This window comes from Orcinus orca, chromosome 11 (genome assembly GCF_937001465.1).
Source record: "Orcinus orca chromosome 11, mOrcOrc1.1, whole genome shotgun sequence".
NCBI lineage: Eukaryota > Metazoa > Chordata > Mammalia > Artiodactyla > Delphinidae > Orcinus > Orcinus orca.
The window spans coordinates 77,060,244-77,087,952 of NC_064569.1; the positions used below are offsets into that span (position 1 = coordinate 77,060,244).

A 27,709-nucleotide genomic window follows, 5' to 3' on the forward strand; every position below is an offset into this window, starting at 1 on the left:
ATCTTACCTTAAGAAACAGGAAACATCTCGAATAAACAACCTAACCTTGCACCTAAAGCAATTAGAGAAAGAAGAACAAAAAAACCCCAAAGTTAGCAGGAGGAAAGAAATCATAAAAATCAGATCAGAAATAAATGAAAAAGAAATGAAGGAAACGATAGCAAAGATCAATAAAACTAAAAGCTGGTTCTTTGAAAGGATAAACAAAATTGATAAACCATTAGCCAGACTCATCAAGAAAAAAAGGGAGAAGACTCAAATCAATAGAATTAGAAATGAAAAAGGAGAAGTAACAACTGACACTGCAGAAATACAAAAGATCATGAGAGATTACTACAAGCAACTCTATGCCAATAAAATGGACAACCTGGAAGAAATGGACAAATTCTTAGAAAGGCACAACCTGCCAAGACTGAATCAGGAAGAAATAGAAAATATGAACAGACCAATCACAAGCACTGAAATTGAAACGGTGATTAAAAATCTTCCAACAAACAAAAGCCCAGGACCAGATGGCTTCACAGGCGAATTCTATCAAACATTTAGAGAAGAGCTATCAGCTATCCTTCTCAGACTCTTCCAAAATATAGCAGAGGGAGGAACACTCCCCAACTCATTCTACGAGGCCACCATCACCCTGATACCAAAACCAGACAAGGATGTCACAAAGAAAGAAAACTACAGGCCAATATCACTGATGAACATAGATGCAAAGATCCTCAACAAAATACTAGCAAACAGAATCCAACAGCACATTAAACGGATCATACACCATGATCAAGTGGGGTTTATTCCAGGAATGCAAGGATTCTTCAATATACGCAAATCAATCAACGTGATACACCATATTAACAAATTGAAGGAGAAAAACCATATGATCATCTCAATAGATGCAGAGAAAGCTTTTGACAAAATTCAACACCCATTTATGATAAAAACCCTGCAGAAAGTAGGCATAGAGGGAACTTTCCTCAACATAATAAAGGCCATATATGACAAACCCACAGCCAACATCGTCCTCAATGGTGAAAAACTGAAAGCATTTCCACTAAGATCAGGAACAAGACAAGGTTGCCCACTCTCACCACTCTTATTCAACATAGTTTTGGAAGTTTTAGCCACAGCAATCAGAGAAGAAAAGGAAATAAAAGGAATCCAAATCGGAAAAGAAGAAGTAAAGCTGTCACTGTTTGCAGATGACATGATACTATACATAGAGAATCCTAAAGATGCTACCAGAAAACTACTAGAGCTAATCAATGAATTTGGTAAAGTAGCAGGATACAAAATTAATGCACAGAAATCTCTGGCATTCCTATACACTAAGGATGAAAAATCTGAAAGTGAAATCAAGAAAACACTCCCATTTACCATTGCAACAAAAAGAATAAAATATCTAGGAATAAACCTACCTAAGGAGACAAAAGACCTGTATGCAGAAAACTATAAGACACCGATGAAAGAAATTAAAGATGATACAAATAGATGGAGAGATATACCATGTTCTTGGATTGGAAGAATCAACATTGTGAAAATGACTCTACTACCCAAAGCAATCTACAGATTCAATGCAATCCCTATGAAACTACCACTGGCATTTTTCACAGAACTAGAACAAAAAATTTCACAATTTGTATGGAAACACAAAAGACCCCGAATAGCCAAAGCAATCTTGAGAACGAAAAATGGAACTGGAGGAATCAGGCTTCCTGACTTCAGACTATACTACAAAGCTACAGTAATCAAGACAGTATGGTACTGGCACAAAAACAGAAATATAGATCAATGGAACAGGATAGAAAGCCCAGAGATAAACCCACGCACATATGGTCACCTTATCTTTGACAAAGGAGGCAGAAATGTACAGTGGAGAAAGGACAGCCTCTTCAATAAGTGGTGCTGGGAAAACTGGACAGCTACATGTAAAAGTATGAGATTAGATCACTCCCTAACACCATACACAAAAATAAGCTCAAAATGGATTAAAGACCTAAATGTAAGGCCAGAAACTATCCAACTCTTAGAGGAAAACATAGGCAGAACACTCTATGACATAAATCACAGCAAGGTCCTTTTTGACCCACCTCCTAGGGAAATGGAAATAAAAACAAAAGTAAACAAATGGGACCTAATGAAACTTAAAAGCTTTTGCACAGCAAAGGAAACCATAAAGAAGACCAAAAGACAACCCTCAGAATGGGAGAAAATATTTGCAAATGAAGCAACTGATAAAGGATTAATCTCCAAAATTTATAAGCAGCTCATGCAGCTTAATAACAAAAAAACAAACAACCCAATCCAAAAATGGGCAGAAGACCTAAATAGACATTTCTCCAAAGAAGATATACAGAGTGCCAACAAACACATGAAAGAATGCTCAACATCACTAATCATTAGAGAAATGCAAATCAAAATTACAATGAGATATCATCTCACACCAGTCAGAATGGCCATCATCAAAAAATCTACAAACAATAAATGCTGGAGAGGGTGTGGAGAAAAGGGAACCCTCTTACACTGTTGGTGGGAATGTAAATTGATACAGCCACTGTGGAGAACAGTATGGAGGTTCCTTAAAAAGCTACAAATAGAACTACCATATGACCCAGCAATCCCACTACTGGGCATATACCCTGAGAAGACCAAAATTCAAAAAGAGTCATGTACCAAAATGTTCGTTGCAGCTCTATTTACAATAGCCCAGAGATGGAAACAACCTAAGTGTCCATCATCGGATGAATGGATAAAGAAGATGTGGCACATATATACAATGGAATATTACTCAGCCATAAAAAGAGACGAAATTGAGCTATTTGTAATGAGGTGGATAGACCTAGAGTCTGTCATACAGAGTGAAGTAAGTCAGAAAGAGAGAGACAAATACCGTATGCTAACACATATATATGGAATTTAAGAAAAAAAAATGTCATGAAAAACCTAGGGGTGAAACAGGAATAAAGACACAGACTTACTAGAGAATGGACTTGAGGCTATGGGGAGGGGGAAGGGTAAACGGTGACAAAGCGATAAAGAGGCATGGACATGTATACACTACCAAACGTAAGGTAGATAGCTAGTGGGAAGCAGCCGCATAGCACAGGGAGATCAGCTCGGTGCTTTGTGACCGCCTGGAGGGGTGGGATAGGGAGGGTGGGAGGGAGGGAGACGCAAGCGGGAAGAGATATGGGAATATATGTATATATATAACTGATTCATTTTGTTGTGAAGCTGAAACTAACATACCATTGTAAAGCAATTATACTCCAATAAAGATGTTAAAAAAAATAAATAAATTAAAAAAAAAAAAAAGATATATAATAACAAGTGTTAGCAGAGATAGGGAGAAAACAGAACCCTCATAAACTGCTGGCAGGAACAAAAGATGGCGCAGCTGCTGTGGAAAACACTCTAGCAGTTCCTCAAAAGGTTAAATATAGAATTAGCATATAACCCAGCAATTCTACTCTTAGGTATGTTCTCAAGAGAAATGAAAACAAACGCCTACACAAAAACTTGTACACACATGTAGAGCAGCACTAATCATAACAGCCAAAAAATGGGTGCAATCCAAATGTCCATCAACTGGATAAATAAAATGTGATACATCCATGCGATGAAATATTATTTGGCAATAAAAAGATATGAAGTACTGACACATGCTATACCATGGAAGAACCTTGACATTATCCTGACTGAAAGAAGCCGGACACAAAGACCGCATTATATCTGATTCCGTTTACAAAAAATGCCCAAAACAGGCAAATCCACAGAAACAAAACGTAAATTAGTGGTTGCCTTGGCTTGGGGAGTTTGGGGAGGGAGGAAATGGAGAATGACTGCTCATGGATATGGAGTTTCTTTTGGGGGTGATGAAAATGTTCTAAAATTGACTGTAGTGGTGATTTCACAACTCTATGAGTATACATTAGTCATTCACTTGTACACTTTAAAATGGGTCAATTGTACGGTATATGAATTATATCTCAATAAAGCTGTTATTTTTTTTTTAAAAAGGAAAAACCAACACAACTCCTTTTTGGTTTTTGGTTGTCCTATTAAATAAAAAATAACCCAACCGACAAGACCACCTGACCCTGGACAGGTTACTTTGTCTCTGGAGTCTCTGTACCTTTTTAAGGAAACAAGGCTCATGCCTGAACCCGATGTTCTCTTCTGCTGCCCCATGAGCAAAAGAATCTGACTTTTTGAGGGGAAAAACCACTTGGCTGAAACCTCTCAGGTAGTGTTCAAACAGGGGAATCAGACCCCATCTGTCAGCCGGGCCAAGCTCCATCCCACTCTCGCCGACTCTCTTCAGGTTCCCTCTCTGGGTTCTTCCCTTCACCCCAGGCTCCGTGCCCCAGCTGATTCCTGAACATGTGCCATGTGCAAGGTTCAAGAACAGACTCAGGTAGATTATGCAAGGTGATCAGGGTTGCACAGCTGCACAGTAGCAGAGATGAGATTTGAACTCAGAACCAAAGTCTGAGCTGCTTCTCTGATTCCTACACCTGAGTTTTCCAAACTGGGTCCACAGACGTATTCTTGGGGTTCCATGAGTTTGCTACAGACAATTTACAAGAATGTGCTTATTTAGATGGTAAAAAATATTTATATAATTTGGAGGATCACAGAGATAACCATCTGCTAACCAAGTACCTCGAAATCCTGGGGTTTCAAGGCTTTCTGTATTTCTACTCACGCTGGGTCCAGGTATTAGTACTTCTTTAGTTGTCGTGGGTGGATAGGAAACGTGTCGGCTAACTGTATTGGTTTTCTAGGGCTGCCGTAACAAGGTACCCCAAACTGGGTGGCTTAAAACAACAGATATGTATTGTCTCACGGTTATGGAGGCCTGAAATCAAGGCGTCAGCAAGGCCATGCTCCTTCTGCAGGTCCTGGGGAAGGAGCCATTGCATGTCTCTCTCCCAGCTTCTCAGACATTCCTTGACTTGTAGTTTCCTCCACTAATCCTCTGTCTTCACATCATCTTTCCTCTGTGCATGTCTGTCTCCAAATTCCCCCATTTCAAAGAACACCAGTCATGGTGGATTAAGGCCCTCCCGAACAACTGACTTCCTTTTAACATGTGTGGACGAAGAATGTCAACTGCCACATCGGTAAACAAAGGATGGGGGCACCTAGAGGCCAGTGAGCCATCAGCCACCGCAGCCTCCCCCAACTTTGCACCCTGAGGGGATCCAGGATGGAGAAAAACAGGATACTAGTCCCAGATAAAGTGCATATCAAAGGAATGATTTCAACCAGCCCAGCCTCTTCCATCTTCCCCAAAAGAGAAAAGTGCTAAATTCATTAACTTGACATGTCTGGTTTTCTTTAACTATGATCTCTTGATGTTCCAATTCTTGAGTTTTTGTTGCAAAAACTCCTATACCTCCTGGCTCCCAGCAGTCCCTCAGGGCTATCTGAGAGGCTGCCTCCCGGGCTTGAGTCCTCAGAAAGTCCGCTGAATAAAACATAATTCTCAACTTTCAGGCTGTGCATTTTTCTTCAGTTGACACATCATTGTCTCTGTAAAGACCCTATTTCCAAGGAAGGTCATGTTCTGAGGAGCCGGGGGCTAGGACATTATACAGGAAACACTCACAAGGACTACCACACTTCTGGTCACCTAGTGTTGCAGCTGGGGGTGGGGGGAGGTTCCCACACCAAACAGTTCTTCTCCATCAGCAGGGTGTCCTACAAATCAACTCCTTCTGACACTATCTACCCGGAGATGGCATCAGATCCCACAGCCTAAGGACTCAGTCCCCGGAACTGTCTCCTCCCCCGACTTCAGACACCAGGCTCAAGTCCACACTGTTACCTGTGCTTCTGAAAGACTAGCTCTAAACTGGAGGTTCCCACAGCCCTCTTTTCGGGTTGATTAATTTGCTCGAGAGGCTCACAGAACTCAGGAAAACATTTACTTAATGGATCACCAGTTTATAATAAAAGGATGTAACTCAGAACAGCCAGACGGAAGAGATGTACCAGGCAACGCATGTGGGAAGGGCAAGGATATTCCATGCTCTCTGGGCACCACTCTCCCAGAACCTCCGCGTGTTCACCAACCCAGGGACCCTCTGAACCCCATCCTTTTGGGTCTCTATGGAGACTTCATTACAAAGTCATGACAGATTGAATCACTGGCCATAGGTGATGAATGCAACCTCCAGCCCTTCTCCCCTCCCCACAAGTGGGACTTAAAAGTTCCCCTGGCAACCTGCCCCCATCTTTAGGGGCTTTCCAAAGTTAACATAAACTCAGGTGTGGTTGAAAGAGGTTTGTTATATGAATTAACAAAAGACACCCATTTCACCTTTATCACTCTTATCACTTAGGAAATTCCTAAGGTTTTAGGAGCTTTGTGTCAGAAACACGGGGATGAAGACCAAATATATATATTTCTTATTGTAAATCACAATTATCACAGACTTCAACACATCTCTTTGAGGGGACAGAATTCAACCTATTCAACACTGACTTTTTATATAAATGATGCAGAAATCCCAGATGAAAGTCAAACAATCTCACAATGAACAAAGGTGTCACACAGAATTCTTCTCACAGAGAAGTTACAGATTAAGCCTTTCCATATCATGGAAAATGATATAGGTAATAGAGTCATCCAAACTCAAACAACAACAACAACAACAAACCTGCCCTGAAGTCACTACTATACCAACATTGTGAGTGACTCAGATCTGTATATTAAGTTAATGTTAATAGAAACTGCTATTACCTTTGTATTTTTTTCTCTGTATCATTCCGATTTTTTAGTGTATGTGCTGCTGAAGCAAGTACTACCTTTGTATTTTGTACGTATTTGTTTGAAATTTTTCACAATAAAACGTTGGAGGAAAACTTCCTTAGACTCTTGATGAAAGCTGTTAACAAAACATTTCTTCTTAGAGAACACCTAAGTAAAAACACCAGTTAGGATCTTCGAATAAGCATTTCTCTACACAAGTGGAGAGAAGATAATTTTTTAAAAAATAAACTTATTTATTTATTTATTTTTGGCTGCATTGGGTCTTCGCTGCTGTGCAAGCGCTTCCTCTAGTTGCCACAAGCGGGGGCTACTCTTTGTTGCAGTGCGCGGGCTTCTCATTGTGGTGGCTTCTGATGTGGAGCACGGGCTCTAGGCACGTGGGTTTCAGTAGTTGTGACACATAAGCTCAGTAGTTGTGGCTCACGGGCTCTAGACCGCAGGCTCAGTAGTTGTGGCACACAGGCTTAGTTGCTCCACAGCATGTGGGATCCCAGACCAGGGCTCGAACCTGTGTCCCCTGCATTGGCAGGCGGATTCTTAACCACTGTGCCATCAGGGAAGTCCCTTAAATTTTAAAATATGGAAATAAGAGTACATTACTTGTCTTCCCTAATGAGATCTATTTAAATAAGAAATGTAGCCAAAGCCTTAACCATTTGACATCCTCAAACATTGACCTCTGAAAAGAAAAAGTCCTACGGTCTGTTGGAACGTGTGAACTCAAGTATTACACTAATACCTATGCATGAAATCTTAATTCATTCTTTCCTTCCTTGCATCCTTCTATTTCTCTATCCATCCAAACATATACTGTGCATTATGTGTGAAGCCCTGGAGATACAATCCCTGCCCGCTTTCCAGGGGGAGAGAGACAAGCGAACCACACATGAGAAGAACACGAAGAAGGCTCACAACAGACTTGGGTACCAGTCTGGTCAGGGAGCACCCAGGCTGGGGATGAGCTGAGAAGGGGAGTCAGGGAAGACCCCTTCAGTTCAGGATCTTACAGAAGCCTTCAACATCTTTATAAGACAAGAATTACACTTATTTTTTCACATGAGGAAACTGATGCTCAGATGGGTTGGGCAAACTGCCTACGATGGGTCCACACAGTTTGTAAGTGGCAGAACCAGGATTTAAAAACCAGGCCCGTGGTCCCCAGAGCCCTGACACTGAGCTGCCCCTCTGAGCTCTAACACGCCAAAGAAGGGCTTGAAAATGGCCTGTTCTGAATCTAGCAGCCCAGGTGATCCTTGTTAAACATGAACTGCCCCATGAACTGGCCTGCCCCTGCCTCTTGGACCTCACGTTCTAAATGATTCCTCAACTCCTTGCTCGCCCCGTCCGGCCACGTGGCCTCTTTGATGTGCCTCAAACACAACAGGCGCACGCTTGTTGCAGGGAGTCTGCATTTGCTGTTCTCTCTCCCTGGAGAGCTCATCCCCTGCACAGCTGAATAGCTTTCTTCCTCAGGCCCATCCTCAGCGGCATCTCTGAGTAGAGCTGACCTTGAGCCTCCTACTTGAAACTGCTTTCCTCTATCCCACCCACACCCCACCACACACACACACACCTTGGGCCTCCCCAGCCCTCTCTTCCATGCTTTCTTTCTCAACGTTGCATTTATCACCACTTAACATACCGTGTAATTTACCTATTGGTCTGGGCTCTCTGCCTCGACCTACCTGAATATAAGCTTGGTGAGAGTAGGGAAATTTCTTCTGTTCCCTGGGATGCCGGGCACGGAGCAAGGTACTCAACACGTATGTGTTGAATTAGGCTGAAAGCAGAATTGTTGCAGGCATGACCCATACCTGTACTGCTTACGCGTGGACAGTGGCCCGACATCTCCCACATGAGATGCTGCCGACTTGGTGGAAGGGGGTCAGAAGAAGCCAGCCCAGGGGCTACAGGGAGCTCATTCTTAAATCAGTGCCATGCAAAGGTGCCCGAGTGAGTCCTCTTCCCTGGCATGTGCTGAGGAGACGCAGACACTACCCACCTGGATGCTACTACCCAAGGAGGCCCATCAGGGCTCTCGATCTCAAGGTGTGGTCCTGGGTGAAGGGGACACCTCAGACCAAGAAGTTAGGGGAAGTAAAGTGTAGCCTATGTTTCTGCCTTCTCCCAAAGTGCTAAAAAACAATAAAACTCTGCCTAGCCACTCAAGGAGGTCCTTATTCTCCCAAGTTAAGCTCCACCTGTTTGCAGAAGGGCTCTCTTCTTACACTGGCCTTTTGTACCCCAGGTTTAGGAAACCTCACCAAAGCTACTGAAAGAAAACCATAACGGTTCAATCCTCCAGGAGTTCTCAGACAGCAAAGGGTGGACTCTCAACCTGCCTACAGAGTGGCTGCAGGAGTGAGATGTTCTAAGCATCTTGGTGTCTGCTGAGTCTAGAGAGGGATGAATGGTGAAGACCGAAGCACAAAAAAGATCGCACAAAGTCAAACAGCAAACGCATTCAAGGGGAGGGAGAGTGTACACTTTTCATCAGGGAGGAGCTCGTGCCACAGAGTGTATAACGTCTCCCAAACTCCAAATGCAACCTCAGGCTAATCCCTCGTATCAGTAAAAATCCTGGCCACATAGATTAAACTGGGGTGAGGTGGGGGTGGAAACGAGGGTGATGCGTAATAATAATGCGAAAGCCCTAAGTACTGACTTCACAAAATCCTAAGGCACTTAAAGGGTGACTTTCGTAAGTGAAATTCTACAAAGGAACCCAAACCACTGCAAGACAGTTTCCAAAAAGCAAACAAAACCTCACTGAGAGATGGTACTATAATTTCTGGAGTTTGCATCAGTCTGTTTTCTGTAGTTAGGAACAAAGGGTGTCTGGTTTGGGTTACAAAGGCAGTGTTCCACTATAAAAACCTGCTGGTTGCCATGACAACGAACAACTCTGTTCCTCCCTTTTCGGCAGCATCCTGCTTACATCTGAGTCAAATCAAAGGACCCATCTGTGATGCCCAGGGTTTAGTATTTCCTTTGCACGAGGATGTAACGATACATACACACACATATACTCATATACAAAGCACATCATCAAAGGGCTAATCAGAGGGGAACCAAAACCTCAAAAATGGGTACCACCTGTCCTTCTCTCCCAATCACATCCTACAAACATCTATCAGGAGACACTCATGCAGGAGAGTGTGAGCATGAAGGGAGGTGGGCCAGGAAGCCTTAACAGCGGACACCTACTCCTTCCCGTCTAGAGCCTCTCAGGGTGGACTCTGGGTCAATTCTTTCCAGAAGGGCCCATGTGAGGTCAGGGCTCCCTGGAGCACTGCCATTTTCTGTGTGCAAGTCTGTCCTCCTGAGCCTGAGCACCTCCAGGGCAGTGCCCACGTCTGACCGGTCTTAGGGCCCAGCCCAGCGCTGAGCACCCAGTGAAGCTCTTAGGACAATGAAGGGGGAACTGGAATAAGGGAGCCTCTCCTCATATTTTCTACGGAGACCTCGAGTTGGAACACATCCTGCTTCAAATCATCCCTGCCTAGGAAGAAAGCCAGGGAATTCTAGATCCATGCTCTAGGGTGTGCAGCGTGGGACCTACAATGCAGCGCTGCTACTGGTTTCTGTCACTGGGGTCACAAGTCTTGACCACTGACCCTTCCCCAGACCTGGGGCAAAACAAAGAGTAAATGAGAAAGTTATAGCATTACTGTGATGTATCTTCTCCTTTTCAGGACAAAGGCTGCTCATCATTTAGCTAGATTTAACTGCAAAACAATGTTTGTTTTAGAAAAGCTATGAAAATACCAAAAAGCCAGCGGAAGAAAAATAAAGCACCCAACGCTCTACTTACCCAGAGGTAACCAGTGTCTAGATTTGGGTTTCTATGTCACTATCCTTTCAGCGGTTGTTGCAGTTCTGCCTCATGGTTAGAGGCAAAGGCTCATGAAGGCAGACCAATCGGGGTTCAAGTTCCAGCCTTTCCATTTCTTACTGGTATGATCATGCCTGAGTTATTTACCCCTGTTTGAGCCTCAGTTCTTCATCCATAAAATGAGGATAACTGTACCTACTTTTTGGTACTGTTGTAAAAATTATCGTAACCCACGTAAGCCCTTGTCACACTGCCGGCAGAACTACTCACTTCTGCTAGCTTTATTCATGTGCTATTTGTATGTGCCACTTTACAAACAAAAATGGTATCTTCTGTGCACATATTTTGAAAACTTTTTCAATCAACGTAAAAGCATGACCTCTTGACATGTCAATGAATATACTTCTATAAACTGATGGCTTTAATTCTAAAACAAGAGCTTTGATAGACATTAACGAGAGTATAGATGCTTAAGTTCTTGGCGTGGTCCAAAAAACTGCCTACTAGCAAACTCAAAATAACTTTATATGTGCTTTCAGAAAAAGTTAAAATGCGTACAAACTTTAAACAAATACTATGCAACATCTACATAAAATCTAACATCATTATGAAAATCTTCTATGACAAATATTAAAACATGACTTTAAGAAATCCCTCCTGTAAATAAAGTTACTTGACAAAGCTATTTAAGAATAGATGGTAAGGCTGAAGATATTCTTTTTCCTCTGCCCCAGGAATGTCACTTCTAAGTATCTTTCCTAGAGAAACCCTCCCACAAGTATACAGACCTTCTCAGAATCAACCTGCCTGTCCACCATTAGGAGAATGGCTATCAACAGACTCTGGTTTACTCATATACTGAAATAATGTACAGCAGTAAAAAATGGAAATGAAGTTGAATAAGTGTATAAACACCATGTTGGAAAAAATAACCAGTTACAAAAGATTGCATTTATATAAATATTTAATCCAAAATACAAACTATACATTGCTTACGGATTCTCGCAATATATAAAAACATACAAAGGAATGAAACACGACAAATTCAGCTTACAGAGACCTCTGAGGAAATAGGAAGGGAGAAGACATCCAGACATTGTATCTGGGACCATTTATCTCTTAAAAACAAGTGACAGAAATCTGGTGTAAACATGGCAAAACGTTAACACCTGTTACATCTAGGAGGTAGGTCTATGAGCACCACACTTTACAAAAAGGTCTTCTCCATATCTGAAGCATTTAGTAATTAAAAATAAAGTTGTCTACTATTTAACCAGAACTTTGGTTAATGATTTGACACAGGTTTTCCTCATGCTCAGAACATCCTTCCCTGGTTTACTTTTAAAATATGGTGTAAGTTGCTGTTTCTGATGGGCCATTTCATTACCTTATAATTTTGGAATCTGATGTCACTGCATTTACTTCCATAGGACATTAACTTCAACCTTAAATTAAATTTAACAAGCAAAGCAAGCATAAACTTAAGAAAATTAAAATCCACTGAGAGTTTAATAAGCTAGCTGCCCTAGAAAAACATCCAGGCTCATTTTAGGCTACTGTACAAATAAACTAAGGAGCAATTACTTTAAAGAATTATTTACTAACAAAGTAATTGTGATTTCTGAAATGTCCAAAGTATCACAAAATAAAATAATCTTTGTATACAGATTTAGTATCTCTGTCTTTCAACAATATATGTATTATTCTTATTTAGCAAATCTGTTACCATTAAAATCACCCCAAATTTGCAACAAATTATTTCAAAAATGAAGGCTGAGAAGGCATCAACGTTAATTTAAAGGAAGCTACATAAATACAAGATTATTTAATTCATCTATTTGCCCAAAGAAAAGTTTCAAAATATGTCTGTTGGAATGGTGGGCTCAGTTGCAAAACCATCCTTTAAACAGCACAAGGCTGAAGAGCTCTCCTTTTAACTCCTTCTTTAAAAATAAGAGCTTAGGGACTTCTCTGGTGGCACAGTGGTTAAGACTCTGCGTTCCCAATGCAGGGGGCCCAGGTTCAATTCCTGGTCAGGGAACTAGAACTCACATACATGCCACAACTAAGGAGCTGGTGACCCACAACTAAGGAGCCCACCTGCCACAACTAAGGAGCCCGTCTGCCACAACTAAGACCCAGCGCAACCAAATAAACAAATAAATATTTTCAAAAAATAAGAGCTTAATTCGAGCCCTGAGTACTTTAAAAACTTTCTTGCTATTAGACCATTTTAAATGGCCAGAGTGCTAGTCAAATTTCTCGACAGAACTTAATGTTCCCACCTACCCAAACAGTGGGAACACTTCGGGATATTAGAAACAGAAAATGATTTGGTGTTAAGTAAGAGCCCTCATGGCTCCCCAGGTTGTAACAGGACATAAATGAGCCACCTGAATGAAAGAAGACTCTCACTTTAATTCTGGTGCCCACATAGCCAACAGATGCCAATTCAGTGAGTACCTCTAAACCGCTCAGCACATGAGGTAAATTTTGGCTGGCTTTATACAACAAATAGTACTTGATAATTTGCTTAAGTCAGGAGGTTCTGACAAGCACAGTGCCTTTCCAAAATGAAAATACACGTAATAAAAGCACACTCATTCCACCATTAATACGCTCTTGGGTCAGCTTAAGAAATGTTAAAGTGTTCATTTTGGGGCACAATCAACAGTTTCAACCTCCCTCTGTGTCAGACACAGGGATTATAAGCCATGTGAACCTCTCAATAATTAACTTAGGTGCACAGAACAACCCCTAAACATCTACTGATATTAACAAGCCACAGGAGTAACCTACAAATAAGGATAATTAAGCCAAACAAAGCAACAGCTCATTACCTACAAACATGAAATCTTGTTTTATTTATTTTAACATGCGTCATAAACCAACTTAAATTCCTAGTACCGAGGACAGCATAAGGGTGCTATATATGCTTACTAAGTGAGAGGGCCACAAGCTTGAAAGTAGTCTGCTGAAAGTCATTCCTGCTCTTTCATCTCCAGAGCTAGGATGGTGGACCACGATGATTAAGGCAGCACAGAGGGCTTAGGAAACAACAACACATACTCTTTATACTGTAAAGAATATGTAGAACTTGTTGAGAGGTAACATCTACTTCAAAAGAATTGAAAGCAAATTTTTTTTTTAAATGACAAACTTTACCATCTCTTCTCCTTTACCTTTTGGTCTTTCCTTACAGTAGGTGATACTGGAATCATGCCTGTTGAAAGTTTCTAAATGCATGAGCTACAGTTCTCAAAATGCTCATTTCAAATCCTGGATGAAGGTGTGGGAGGGAGGGGGGATATCAACCCAGAATAAATGAACCAAAATTATAACCTTTGATTCAATACTTTTAAAACAGGAGAAAGAAATTTATAAAAATGAAACTCTACATATGGACAGCAGTGTATTTTTAAAGAGAAGTAACTATGCAAAAAATGGTGCAGGGCTAACTATGTCATTTATGTGTAGACATCTTAAAGAGAATCAAATTCTAACTGGATCAAGATTAAAATACATAAAAACAAAAATCATAAAACGTATTTAAAAAACATGCTGTTTTGGTTTTTTAAAGGCTCTTAAAATCTGGAAGGCCATTCTAAGAATGACACAAACCTGTAAGCCCTAAAATTTTTAAATTTCTTCATGGCAAAGTCTGGTTAATATTTATTTGGTGTTCGGTATATGCTAGCTCTATACGCACACAACGTGTCATTAAATCAGTGTGGAAGGCAGAATTCTAAGAGAGCCCCCAAGATTCCTACCCACTGGTGTATACACCCTGTCAGATAACCTCTCCTTGTATATGAGCAAGACGTGTGACTATGATGGGATTTTACTCCCATAATTAGGTTACATTACATGGCAAGGGTGAAAGAATTTTGCAGATTTAATTAAGGTTCCTAATCAGTTGATTTTAGTTCATCAAAAGATGGAATAACTGAGTGGGCCTGGCCTATCAGGTGAGCCCTCTAAAAGAGCCCTTGTCTGGAGGTAGTGCAACAGAGACGCTCTCCTATTGGCCTTGAAGAAACAGCCTACCATGTTGTGGAGAGGGCCACATGGCAGGGAATAGTAGGCAGCCTCTGGGGCTGAGGGCCTCAGTCCTACAGCTGCAAGGAACTTAACTGGGTAAACAACCAGTGAGCTTGGAAAAGTATTCCAAGCCTCAGACAAAACTGTGGGCCTGGCTGACACCTTGATTTTAAGCTGATGAAACTGACCAGAGGATGCAGGTAAGCTGGGTCTGGACTCTTGGCCCATGGAAACCGTGAGACGATAAATGGGTGTTGTTTTAAGTTGCTAGATTTGTAGTAATTTGTTATGCAACAGAAAATTAACAGTCAGAAATGACAAACTGGAAAAAATGTAGGTGCAAACAACCTATTTAATAAGAAACTTCTACAAATCAAACTAAGAGATGAATAACCCAATAGATAAATGGCCAGAATACATAAACAGGTAGTTCACAATAAAGACAAATGTTTTTTAAGTGTGTGAAAATATAATTAACACATTGTACTACAATTACATAAGATGTAACCCTTGGGAGAATCCGGGTTGGGTAGAGGGGTGGTACACGGACATTTCTGTACTATTTTTTTGCAACTTCCTGTGGGTCTGTAATTATTTCAAAATAAAAATTTAAAACTACAATCAACCTCATTCGTATCAGGAAAAATATAAATTAAAATGAGGTACCAGTTTTCACCTACCAGATTGGTGAAGATCAACAAACTTGACAGTACACTGTGTGTCGGAAAGATGTGAGCTGAGGCATGTTCATACACTGACCGTAACATAAACTGTATCAGTTTCGCTCTCTGCTGCACAGGGGCGGTGTTCAATTTCACAATAGCATGATTTAAAACGCACACACCCTTTGACGAACAATCCCACGTTTAAGTATTTAGCCTATTAACATATTCTTCACGCGTGGGAAAAGAAGCATGCCCAAGGGCAGTCAATGAGGTGCCTATAATAATCAAAGATTGGAAGTAATACAAGTATCCTTTAGTAAGGAAATGGTTCAATAAATTATGGAATACCCATATAGTGGAGTCCTGTACAGCAATTATAACAAGGTCGATTAATCTGCATTGATACGGATCAAGAGTAGAATACACTTTCCAGCTTCTGAAGTCCTGTAGAGCACACCCACACCCACTCATTCGGTCAGTATTCACAAGCCCCAACTATGTACCAGGCTCCATGTCTGGATAAAAAACATAACCATCCCCATGTGAGAGGATGAAGCAAGTGCCCAAGGCAGAAAGGGGAGGCATGGGAGCCCACAAAGAAAGGAGACCAGAGCTCAAGGGCAGAGAGAGGGTGAAAGACAAAGGTCAGATGAAGAGGCTCTGGTGTCAGGGTAAGAAGCTGGGATTCTGTCCTGCTGCAGGATTTAAAGCAAGATATTGACAAGACACTATGCAAAGCATACAGTTACTCTAAAAATAAAGCAGTGGTCCAGCTGGAGAAGCTCATGATCAGGAGACCATGCATGATTTCACGAGAGGTGTCTTAAGGTACCTCAACTTGAGCACTTGCGGTAAGCTGAGTCGCCCAGGCACACCCCTTCACCTCACTCCTGTCGAGGTGCTGAGACCTACAGAGCCAGGAGGACAGCATGAAGTCCTCTTGAAACATGCCAGCTTGTGGGGTGGATTCAAAGGACGTACATAAGACATCTTCCTCACTTGGAGAAATATTTACAAGCAGATGTCTCAAGCATCTAGACAAGCTTTCCTTAACCACGTTCCTTTACAGCTCTTCACCCAATATTTAAGAATGGAGTCAAAGCAGCAAACTATTCGACTGCATTTCTTCAACCCTCCTCTGTCTCCTGTGCTTTTAATGGTTGAAGCTTTCGAGCACTTTGCCTGATGCCAATGCACAGCCTGAACAGCTCTTACTGAATGGGCCTCATATGTTCAGATAAATTAAAATCGATGCCAACTAGTGATTCAGTCTCAAATCGAGGCCACCTGTTCCAATTAGTGAGATTAAAATAGTACGCCACTGAAGCCGAGTTCCAAGCCTTCTGGATTATGACAACATCTTTACAAAGACAGAGAAAGAGGGACTTTCGGTCCCAACACACACTTGCACACACATGAGTAAATATACCGAGGTGTTGAAGCATAGCTTTCACTAAGGGCAGACTTTATTTTTGGACAAGTGCTTATATCAGATTTTCTGAGAAAGGATGCAGCTCAAGGCATCATTTAGTTTCCTTACGTTACAACAAGCCTACAGATACAGCTTAATTAGATTCAACTTTACTTCAGAGAAACACAGAGCTTAAATTTCTTCTCCACCCACTTTCTGTCCTTGCCTGAATCTCCCAAAGAATCCGCATCTTCTGGGTATCCATTCTTTAGCCTCAGGCCTTCCCTCGGTCATGGGAAGACTAGAAACACAGCCTGGAACACAACTCTTGTCTTCCCAACCTCTCCCAAGTATCCCTACCCAGACAAGACTGCCTTCAACTCAACAAGGTGCACTTTTGTTCATCCCAAAACATTCAATGATTCAAATTTTCACAATCCATGAGAAGAAAATATATATATTTCTAAGCACTTTCTAGGCAAACGGTCTAAGAGAACTGTTTCATAAAGGAAGGGAGATGATACATGAACACCAGTGTTTTCCTCAATGATTCTGAATCATTTTAGGAGGACAAAAATGAAAGCGTTAAACACACAGAATCACCGGGAGCGAGTCAGTCCCTTGAAAACAGTCCTCAATCCAACACAGCTGCTTCAGTCCAGGAGAAAGTCTTGTTCTGCACTAACAGCTCCCGAACAAAGCTCCCGCATTTGCTAATCTTTTTCATCTGTGCTGCAGGCCTCAGAGGCCCAGACACTATTCAGCTAGAGTAGTCACATGGATACTGTAAAGATAAAATTTTAAGGAGTGAATTGATTTAGAAATATTAAGTAAATAAGGGTACAGGTGGCCCGAAGCTGTTAGTAGGAGGCGTGGGAATGAGTGAAGTCTGGGGAACTCTGCGGTAGACAAAGAATGACTCAATGTCAGAACAACAAACGCTGTGATGGGTTTCCCAATGCCACTTCTCACAGTCATTCACACAGCTGGTAGGTGGAGAAGCTGACATTCCAGCTTGGCTCCAAAGTCCAGACTCTGAACCCTTCACTCCAGCCCTCAAATCTAGAAGTAAACTGCATTAAGTGAGGTTGGGGATAAAAAGGAAAAAGTGGTTGAGAAAATTTAAGAAGTAAACCACTGGATGTGGTGGACGAGGGGGGCTGATTGACAGGGCTTCCCATGCATCCAGTTTGGGGGCTGGCTGTATGGGAAAAGTATTCATCAGGAATTGCGGGGGATTGGAGAGAACGAGTTAAGTCTGACACACAGACTTCGAGGTGCCTGTGGAACATCTGGGTACGCTGGGGTAAAGCCACACCTAGGTTGGGCTCTCAAGTCAGCATGTTAAGACAGGAACCACACACACTTTCGCTCAGGGTGGCATGTCCCTGGGATGGGCACTGGATGTGCCATCTCTCAAAAGGCCGATGGACCCCATCCCTGTCTTCCCCCGGGGTTGCAGCACACGACTATTTCTTCAGCGAAGAACCAGATGATGTTTTCGGTTTGTGTTTACAGGCTCTGTTATATGGAAATTATATATACGAAAGCCACTTGGTGCTGGAAGATGCTCTCAAAAGAGACTCACAGGAACGGAGAGCTTCAGAGGTGACAGAAGACTGGGGATGAATTCTAAGTGAAGTCCGTATATGATATATTCCAAGACTTCTGCATGTGGTATATGTTTTTTCCCACTACCCTTACCCAACAGGTAGAAGGTCAGACAAAGATGAACTCACTTCTCAAAATTTTATTTTGAAAAAAAAAAATGACAATAAAAGTGACCTCAGAAAAGATAATTTTTAAAAAGTGGCGGCAGATCCAGTGCAGCTAAGTAGTTTGATATATGAACTGTTACCCCTCCTCTTCACTCCAGCCCCACCAAAAATCTGGAAATAAATTCAGAAGGATAATGGCCCAACACTAAATCATTCAAAGTCAGCCTTTTTCACCTAAAAATCACAAAATTTTAAATCTGTTCATCAATTAATTCTCTACTGAAAATAGTTAGAAATTCCCATTTCACCCGAGTTCAATTTTGAGATGTTTATCACACGTAACTTAGCAATTAACTTGGTATTTAACAATGTTTTAAGCAGTTTTCTTTAAAGAAATTCTCTTCTAAGAGAGAAGCTGGCATAATGGTTAGTCCTAATCAGTCTGTATTAGTTATGTAATTTCACCGGTTACAGTCTGGCTGGATGTCACTTTCCTACTTCTGCAAGTGGAATGGTCTGGAGTTAATGTCTGAATTCTCCTTCAGTTCTAACACGGTGAAACCTTTGAGTCTAAGTTACCAACCCTCTGCCTTAAGTATGAGAAGCGTATGCCTTCAGCTCAGTGAAGTTCAAGTCCTACAGGGAGATCCTGTGAGGCCAGAACGTGACTCAATTGTCACAAGGAGGAACGACCCTCGTTGTGTACTTCAACTGCTCATCCTCCAGAGACCAAAGACCAGGTAGAAGATTCCTTGACAATGTCTTTAAATCATAAGCTTATTTAACAGCCTTGAAGATGTCCCCAACTACTGTCAAAATTCTTACATCTTAGGCATTATAAAAAGTTCATAAATCGTGCATTCTCCAAATGCTTACTGGGAACATACAACTATCTGCAAAGCACTGGCAAGGTGCTGTGTCCTAAGAATCCCGAGCGCACAATTTTGGCTGGGCACCCTGTGGAAGTTGAGCAATCCATCCCCAAGCAATCAGCAGGTTTATTAGGACTGAACTGCTCGTACTTCCCTGGTGGCGCGGTGGTTAGGAGTCCACCTGCCAATGCAGGGGACACGGGTCTGATCCCTGGCCAGGAAGATCCCACATGCTGCAGAGCAACTGAGCCTGTGGGCCACAACTACTAAGCCTGCGCTCTAGGGCCTGTGTGCCCTAACTGCTGAGCCCACGTGCTGCAACTACTGAAGCCCGCGCGCCTAGAGCCCACGCGCCTAGAGCCCACGCTCCGCAACAAGAGAAGCCACCGCAGTGAGAAGAGTAGCCCCAGCTCGCCGCAACTAGAGAAAGCCCGCATGCAGCAATGAAGACCGAACGCAGACAAAAAAATAAAATAAAATAAGACTGAGCTGCTCTCCAATACTCAGCTCAAAAGCACAAGATTGGGAAGTGGTTAAAATGCCAGCTCTGTTATTAGATCTGGGTTCATCAAACCCTGGTTCCACCATTTCCTAATAGCCACAGGGCCTTGGACAAATTACTTAACCCATCTGGGCCTTAACTTCCTCATCCGTAAAATGGAACTATATATAGGATATTGTGAGGATTAAGGAGGTAGTGCATTTAAAGTGCTTAATATTGTGCCTGGTGTATAGTAAGGAATTGGTACACGTTGGCTATTATCACCACTGCTGCATTCTTTTCTTCATTTACGTACTTTTTGCCTTCTTACAGAGGAATAATCAACACACACACTACATTCTCCTTCAAGTAGCATCTCCCTCCCCCAAGTCAGTGGAAGCAGCTGGATTATGCACAGATCATGCACAACTATGATGTTCCTTTTCTGAGGAATGTGAAGTCCTCATTCTGATTCCCAGTACAGTGATCCATGGTTCTCTTCTCTCTCACCACCCGCCTCTCTGCTGAAAACATGAAAACACAGTTAAGAAACAGCAGGGCTGAAAGCTACAGCCTCTCCTAAGTTAAGACTTGGGCAATATCCACCTAGAAAGATGAGGCTGATTTCGGACCTTAAGAGCAGCCCTGGAAATCCAGGCGGTGGATCTGAAGCAAAGAAGTCCTGTGATCCAACTTGGTAGGAGCTGTCTTGGTGTTCTACAGTGGATGTGACAAGCAAGCATGCTGGTGGACTGCAGTACGCTCCGATCTAAAGGGAGAACCGGTGAGACTGCAGCAAAGCATCGCTCAAAAAACATGCACCGCATCAATCGTTCGTGTTGCACTTAAGAAAATTCTGACTTGGACATTCATCTATTCACCGTTCCTTTAATTAACTCTTGAGAATAAAACAAATCACTGATTAAAAGTGTACTCACACATCACTTACTCAGCTTACCACTTCACCAGGTCAGTGTCACCTACAACAGAAGTTCAGTTTCCACTCACTCCGGTTCCTGCCCAGGGAGTAAGCATGCGATCATCAACTTACTACACCACTGCCCAACCATTTCCATGGTGAGAAGGGATCTGACATCCCTTCTTCCTGACTGCCTCTGGCCATTACTCAACTTACTACACCACTGCCCAACCATTTCCATGGTGAGAAGGGATCTGACATCCGCTTCTTCCTGACTGCCTCTGGCCATTACTCATCGTGCAATTCTGGATCAATTTCCAAACCACAGCATGTATAAAGATGTACTGCAGGTAGCAACCATGCCCAACACAGGTTTTACTTCAGATGCTAGAGGCTACTTACTATCATCACTTCCTCCTGTAAAAGAGAAGGGTATTTCCTGGGGCCACAAGTATAAATAAGATACACTCACCAGATACTAAGTTTCCAGAGGGGCCAGACTGTTTCATTCACCCTTATATTCCTGATGCCTGCAGCTAGCCCAGAAAAGGTGCTCACAAATATTTGCTGAATGAAACTTCTTGCTCTCAAAGTGCCAGTGTCTATAGTTTATAAACATGTAAACAATCAATTGATGAGGAATGTGCAATGGAGGGAGGTACCAAATGCTAAAAGTGCCAGAAAAGTCTCTATATTCTATATTCACAAAATTAGAGTCTTTTCATTTCCAAGCTTATGAATATGTCTTACATAGTAATAACAAAAACTGGCCACTATCTATTGAGTTGTCACTGTGGACCTGGCATTTTTAGACATTACTCATTTATTACTCACAACACCTCTGGTGTGGAAGAGGAAACTAAGACTTAGGATGACTATAAGGTCCAAGGTGACATGGTTAGGAAGCAGCACTGCTAGCACAGAATCTGTCTTCTGCGGGCTAGCCCAATGAAAGTGCTTCTGTAGACAGAACAGTCTGGTCCTTGCAGGCTAGATGGAATAGAAGCTGATGACATCAGAGACCAAAGAGGAAGCTAACGTACCAGTTATCTCTTCCTGAGGTCTTAAGTGGCTAAACTAAGGTGGGATAACTGGGGAACATGGAAGGAACCAATTCCAGAGAAATGTCAAAGATCCAATGGCATGGCTGACAGACTAGAGATGGGGGGAAGGCAGGCACTCAGGACAACTAGCAGTTCTGATTAGTGGTATCAACAGAGCAAGAAAAAAAAAAAATTATCCACCTTACATATATGGAGAAAAACAGCTAATACCTGAGTATACACAACCATTGTTTTTACAAATTCTCTTATTGAAGACTCATAATCACTCCCCAAAGTAGGGATTATTATCACCTTTTATAGATGGGGAACTGGAGGCTCAGAAAGGTGAGACCCTGCTCCAGCCGTCACCCAGCTGGGAAGTGTGAAGAGCCAGAATACGATCCAAGTCTTCTGCTCCCAGAGCCACAGCTGTTCACCACTGATACCCAAGTGGCTGAAGATGGTATTTTAGGACATTTAAAATTAGGACTAACAAAAATTTGATTCAGACATAATTGATGAATAAAGACCAGTTGCTGTCTAGAAAGCAGACTGCCTATATTCTTAAAAAGATAATAGGGGACTTCCCTGGTAGTCCAGTGGCTAAGACTCCATGCTCCCAATGCAGGGGGCCTGGGTTTGATCCCTGGTCAGGGAACTAGATCCCACATGCCGCAACAAAGAGTTCGCATGCCACAACTAAAGATCCCGTGTGCGGCAACTAAGACCCAGTGCAGCCAAATAAATAAATATTTTTAAAATATAAATAAACAAAAAGATAATAGGCTTTAACTATCTAGGACATAAAAAAAGAAAGCAGGATTCTAATTAGACGCTCTTCATTTTAAAGCAGAGGGATATTACATTGAGTGCATTGAGTTTTAACATGTACCATTTCTGAGTTTTACCCAGATGAAGTTTAAAAATGTGAACGATCCTGACTTGTCAGCTTAGAGACAACCACAGAATTCATCAGTTATATTAAATTTTCACTGAGGGGGGAATATTTTAGGTTAATCCACCTGGCTGTAAAAATAGACTTGTACACTGTTAAAATAGTACACTGCCTCATTATTATTCCAGTCTCAAAGGCTTAAACAAGCTCAGCAAGAGAGATGTGTATGTTCCCTGTTTTCTCAACAAAGTATCAATTTTGAACTCAAAAAAATGACCGTTCGGTAACCAAGAACTTGATCTCAGAGTCTTAGCCCCTGCCTGGGAGGAATCTGCATATCTCTGAAAGTTTATCAGCTCTTCACATGCACCTCCAGTTCTCATTATAGTGTTTTTAGGGGAGCTCATTTACCAAATGAGTCCATAAAAAAGTTATTTTTAAATCCTGTACTAGATGGTTTATTGCTAAGTCAAGAAGGTGACATCAAGAAATTAAACCTTAGTGCCACTTGATGTTTTCCCTCGGCATTATACACATTCTAAGTGTAAAGAAAATAAATCTTTACAGCTACATCTAAGTGAGTTCCACAAAAGAGGAATTAGAATCATCTAATGGGCTACCTGCTGCACAGGAAACTTACTGCTACCTTTCCTTCATTACAGCAGACTTATTGCTGCCTTCAGGACAGATCAAAATTACATCAGCCCCACTTGAGAAAGGCTCTTAGGAGTTTTCAAAAATGCCACTCATTCTTTCTATTCCCCACTGTCTCAACAATAAATACCCTAAAAGCAGACAGTCAAGAAGTTTAAACGGGGATCTCAGCATCATCAGTGCTGTAGAACCTGTGATCCCTGTCCACTGAAGCTCTAGCCTTCTTTGATCCAATTTCTTCCAGCCCTCACCAGATTTCATGTGCCCAATAAGCTCATTTAGAATAATCAGTACATATAATGTCTAACTCAGTTTTAATACGCGGTCTATATAAAAACCAGGTATCTCCATGCTAACAAAACAATGTAGTAGTTTGATACTGTGGGTAGAATTTTAAACAAAATAAGAAACACCCTTCACATAAGGTTGCGGTCCTTTAACAGAAAAAATGGCTGTGGAAATGGAACAATGGCAGATACAGGAGAGATAAAGTCTTCAGCTGACTTACACATCTGCTTTGCCACTTTCCATCTCAGTAGTAAAAAGAGTGAGTTTTGGAAAGTTCCGTGAGTTTTGCCAAATTGCTTAAATGGGCTCAGTGAGCCATCCATCCCTCAAAGATTACTAATCCTGTTGTTTACGCGAAGATCACCACAGTTGTGACAAGAGAAACCCAGCTTCCACATTTTTTTTCAAATCTGAAATTTCTTCTGTCAGCTACAACATTATGAGCCACCCCTCCCAATTACAAACGCGTTAGAAAAAGATCTTCACCTTTCTTCGCATTTAACACTGTATTCACCAGCAGCCATCCCTCCAAAAACTTCTAACTGTAGGTAACCAAAGATCTTTTATCAATGTTTTCTTCCAAATGGAGTTTCTAGTTATTTTCATGACAAACTGTATGGAACTTTTAAAGAAAGTTTAAAAGATTAAGAGAATTATTTGGGGGGAGGGTAGAGTGAACTGGATGCAGGACGTAAGTATTATTCCACTAAATATATTTAATCCGAAAAAATTTAAATCATTCTGTTAAACTGATTAACCGATGCGAGCACGACCCTACCTCCGTGAACTTGATGCAGGGAGGCTGGCACTCAAAGGCTGAGATCGGACAAGTGAGCGGTCAGAGCAAAGAACACCCCCAGGTATCCCCCGCCCGAACAAATGCCAGGGTGGAGGAGCTGCTGTTCTAAACGGCACTTCAATCAGCCAAGGGGAGAGTGAAGTGTTGAGCCTGGACGATTGAACACCTCAGGAGAATAAAGGTATCCCCGAGGGATCAGCGCTCAGGCTGAGGCCTCCCTCTACGTTCAAGCACTGTACGGCTCGTCTCCGCTGCATACTCTGAAAAGCTATTTTCGCCCACAGCCAAAATCAGCAACAGCAAATTACCCTGCAAACAATGGAGAGGGCGCCGGCTCCGCACGGCTAAAAACTCTGAAGAGGCAGCGCGCAGAATGACTTTTCACTGGGGCAGAGCCGGGAGGAGCGGCCGCGGGAAACCGGGAAGCTTGTCCGCCGCCCCTCCGCGCTCCGGCCGCGCGCAGCGCGCGGGCTCCGGCCACCAGCCCTGAGCCCGAAATCCCCGACGGCTGCGGAGACGCGGCGGCAGCACCGGAGCTTACAAAGAGGGAAGGAGGCCGTCCTCCGCGAACACGGTGCCGCGGATGGCGGGATCCCCTCGCGTCCCCCACCGCGCGGCGGGCGCTGCCTGGCAGAGAGGGCGGCGGAGCGCCGGCCGTCGGGGAGACCCGGGCGTGCTGGGACCGACGAGCGGAAGAGGACGGCGGGCGGTGCTTTGCGCCACCCCCGCCCGGGAGGGGAACCTGGGATCTCGGAACAGCGGGCCGGGCTCCCACTCCCCACTTCCCAAGCCCGTCAGCTCGAACTGAGCGGGGAAGCCCGGACTCGGGGCCGCCGGGAAGAGAGGGAGGGAGGCGGAGAAACGCGCAGGGCGACGTCGTTCCCGCGGGAGCCCAAGCCCACCCGGCCTCGCCCCTCGGCCGGGCGCCCCCACCGCCACTCCGCGCGCGCCTCTCACCCGGCTCTTGCAGCGGTGGTGCCGGCCCGGGTCGGAGTAGGTCCGGTCCACGGTGAGCGCCGTGTCGCTGCCCGGCATCTCGGCGCTCGCGCTGGGAACTTTCCTGGGGCCCCGTGCCGCCGCGCCGCGAGCTGCCTGCCGTGCTCGAGCTCGGGCTCGGCGGGGGTGAGCCTCGGCCAGGGGGCGGCGCGGGCTGCCACGGATGCTACAGACAGCCTCGCGGCCGCCCTGCGCCGCCACCGCCGCCGCCGCCTTGGGCGGGGGGGGGGAAGGCGGGGCAGGGACGCGAGAGTCTCCTCCCCCTTCCCCTCTCCGCCCCTGCCCCTGCGCGCCCCGCCCGCACGAGACTACTCTCCAGGTGCTGCTGTTTGCCTCCCTCCCTGGCTGAAACTTGATTCCACCCCCTCCCACACTGCCCTTTTTCCTCAAGAGATGAGCGACATCTCCACTACTTGTTGACTTAATCTGTATGTTTATGATAAAAGATGGATTTTTGGCAAGATGTTGTGAGGCTTGCCTTAAATGCTTCCTTTCGTGTTACTCTTATTCCAAATGCACTTACGGGACATCTTCTATGTGCCAGGCCCTGGAGTAGGGACCAGAGTTGGGTTTTTTTGGTTTTTGGGGGTTTTTTTAAGCACATATTTTTCTTCTTCTGATTCCACTGAGCAAAGAATACACTTCCCCCCCTAAACAACGATCTGTGGTGGTGTGTATTTTAATTTTGCATGTCTGGCTCACCTTTATGCTGGAAGCTACTTAAAAGTCAAGACATATCTTTTCAGTTTAGTGTTCCCTATTTCCAGGGAAGAGTCCCTGCTCACAAGAAATATGGCGTCTAGAAGAGACATTCAGAACACCTGGTCTGGTTATGAAGGGTGTACTAGTGGGAGACTGAGTTGAAATATTTAAAGTGCAGTGCAATGACCAGTCTAGAAGGAAGGAGGGATGTGCTCCTCCCCTTCAATGCGTTGAGCAGGGAGGGAAGTGCAGGCAGAAGAAAAATACCGAGCATAAAAACAAGGGTACATTTGGAAAACCTCAAGTCATCAGTTTAGGGAGTCTCTTCAGGAACAGAAAGACGAAAAAGTAGGTGGACACCATGTGGTGCAGGGCTCTACTTTCAAGGCTAAGAAGTTCAGCCCTATTCTTGGGTATTGGGCAGCTGCTGGAGGTTTCTGAATGGGGACATGACAGTATCAGGATGGAAATTTAAGAAGAGGAAATATCTGATAACTGTGTGAAACACTGATTAAAGATGGGTAAGGGACACTGGTTAGAAGGCCACTGCAAAAATTGAGAACAACCTCAATGTCCTTCAGAAGGAGACTAAGTATCAATAAATTATGATAGGGTTTCCCTGGTGGCGCAGTGGTTGAGAGCCCGCCTGCCGATGCAGGGGACACGGGTTTGTGCCCCGTGCCCCGGGAAGATCCCACATGCCGCGGAGCGGCTAGGCCCGTGAGCCATGGCCGCTGAGCCTGCGCGTCCGGAGCCTGTGCTCCGCAACGGGAGAGGCCACAACAGTGAGAGGCCCGCGCACCGCAATAAATAAATTATGATACAGGCATCCAGTGGAGTGTTAGGTACCTGTAATAGAATGGCAGCTCTCTATGTATAGCTACAGAAATATCTCTAACATATACAATTAAGTGAAAAAAGCAATGTGCAGAATAATATATGTGGTATTCCACCATTTATATAAAAACAATATATGTATATGCTTAAATATGCATAGCATATTTCTGGGAGGATTAACATGAAACTAGGGAAATAGACAAGAAACTGATGGAAGGAGAGAGGAACTAGGTAGCTAAAAGGAGGGTTGGGGATTAATTTCTCACTGTATATGTTTTTTAAACTTGAATGCTTCAACTGTGTACATATATTAACCATTCAAGAAGTAAAATAAAAAGATATATTTTTAAATAAAAAGGATAAACTTATTAAAACTAATTTAAGAAGAAATAGAAAAGCCCATACAATCCTAAAACCATTCAAAACATTAAATCAACACTTTAAAATACTCCCCCCACCCCCCACCGTATATGATACAACTGCACCAGGCCCAGGGAGTGTTTCAGGTAAGTTACTCCAAAGCAGAGAAGAGAGATATGAAATGTGAGTGCGTGTGTGTGATTTTAGCTAGGGTGGCCAGGGAAGGCCTCCCTGATAAGGTGACATCTGAGCAGAGACTTGGGAAAAAGACAGCCAGCCATGTAGATATCTGAACACTGCAGAAAGAAGGAACAGCAAGTACAAAGGCCCTGAAGCAGGAACATTTGGGAGTGTTCAAGAAAGAGCAAGGAGGCTAGTGTTCTCTGGAACAACAGTAGATGAAATCAGAGACATTTCA

The 27,709-nt window shown here is 43.2% G+C and overlaps 1 protein-coding gene across 6 annotated transcripts in view; it reads right to left on the reverse strand.

The window, feature by feature from the left end:
* TMCC3 (transmembrane and coiled-coil domain family 3) overlaps positions 1-25,642 on the reverse strand; it is a 153,627-nt gene extending 127,985 nt beyond the window's left edge. The window contains exons 1-2 of one of the 6 annotated variants that reach the window (XM_049695039.1): positions 21,190-22,059; positions 20,431-20,567 (exon numbers count right to left, since the gene is read on the reverse strand). In XM_049695039.1, the coding sequence (XP_049550996.1) occupies positions 20,431-20,567; positions 21,190-21,226 (174 nt within the window). In that variant the 5' untranslated portion in view covers positions 21,227-22,059. Of the gene's footprint in view, positions 1-20,430; positions 20,568-21,189; positions 22,063-24,704; positions 24,918-25,353 lie in introns of those variants that run through there. The other 5 variants (XM_049695037.1, XM_049695038.1, XM_049695035.1 and 2 more) reach the window with 5 other exon arrangements.
* Positions 25,643-27,709: the final 2,067 nt, after the last annotated feature.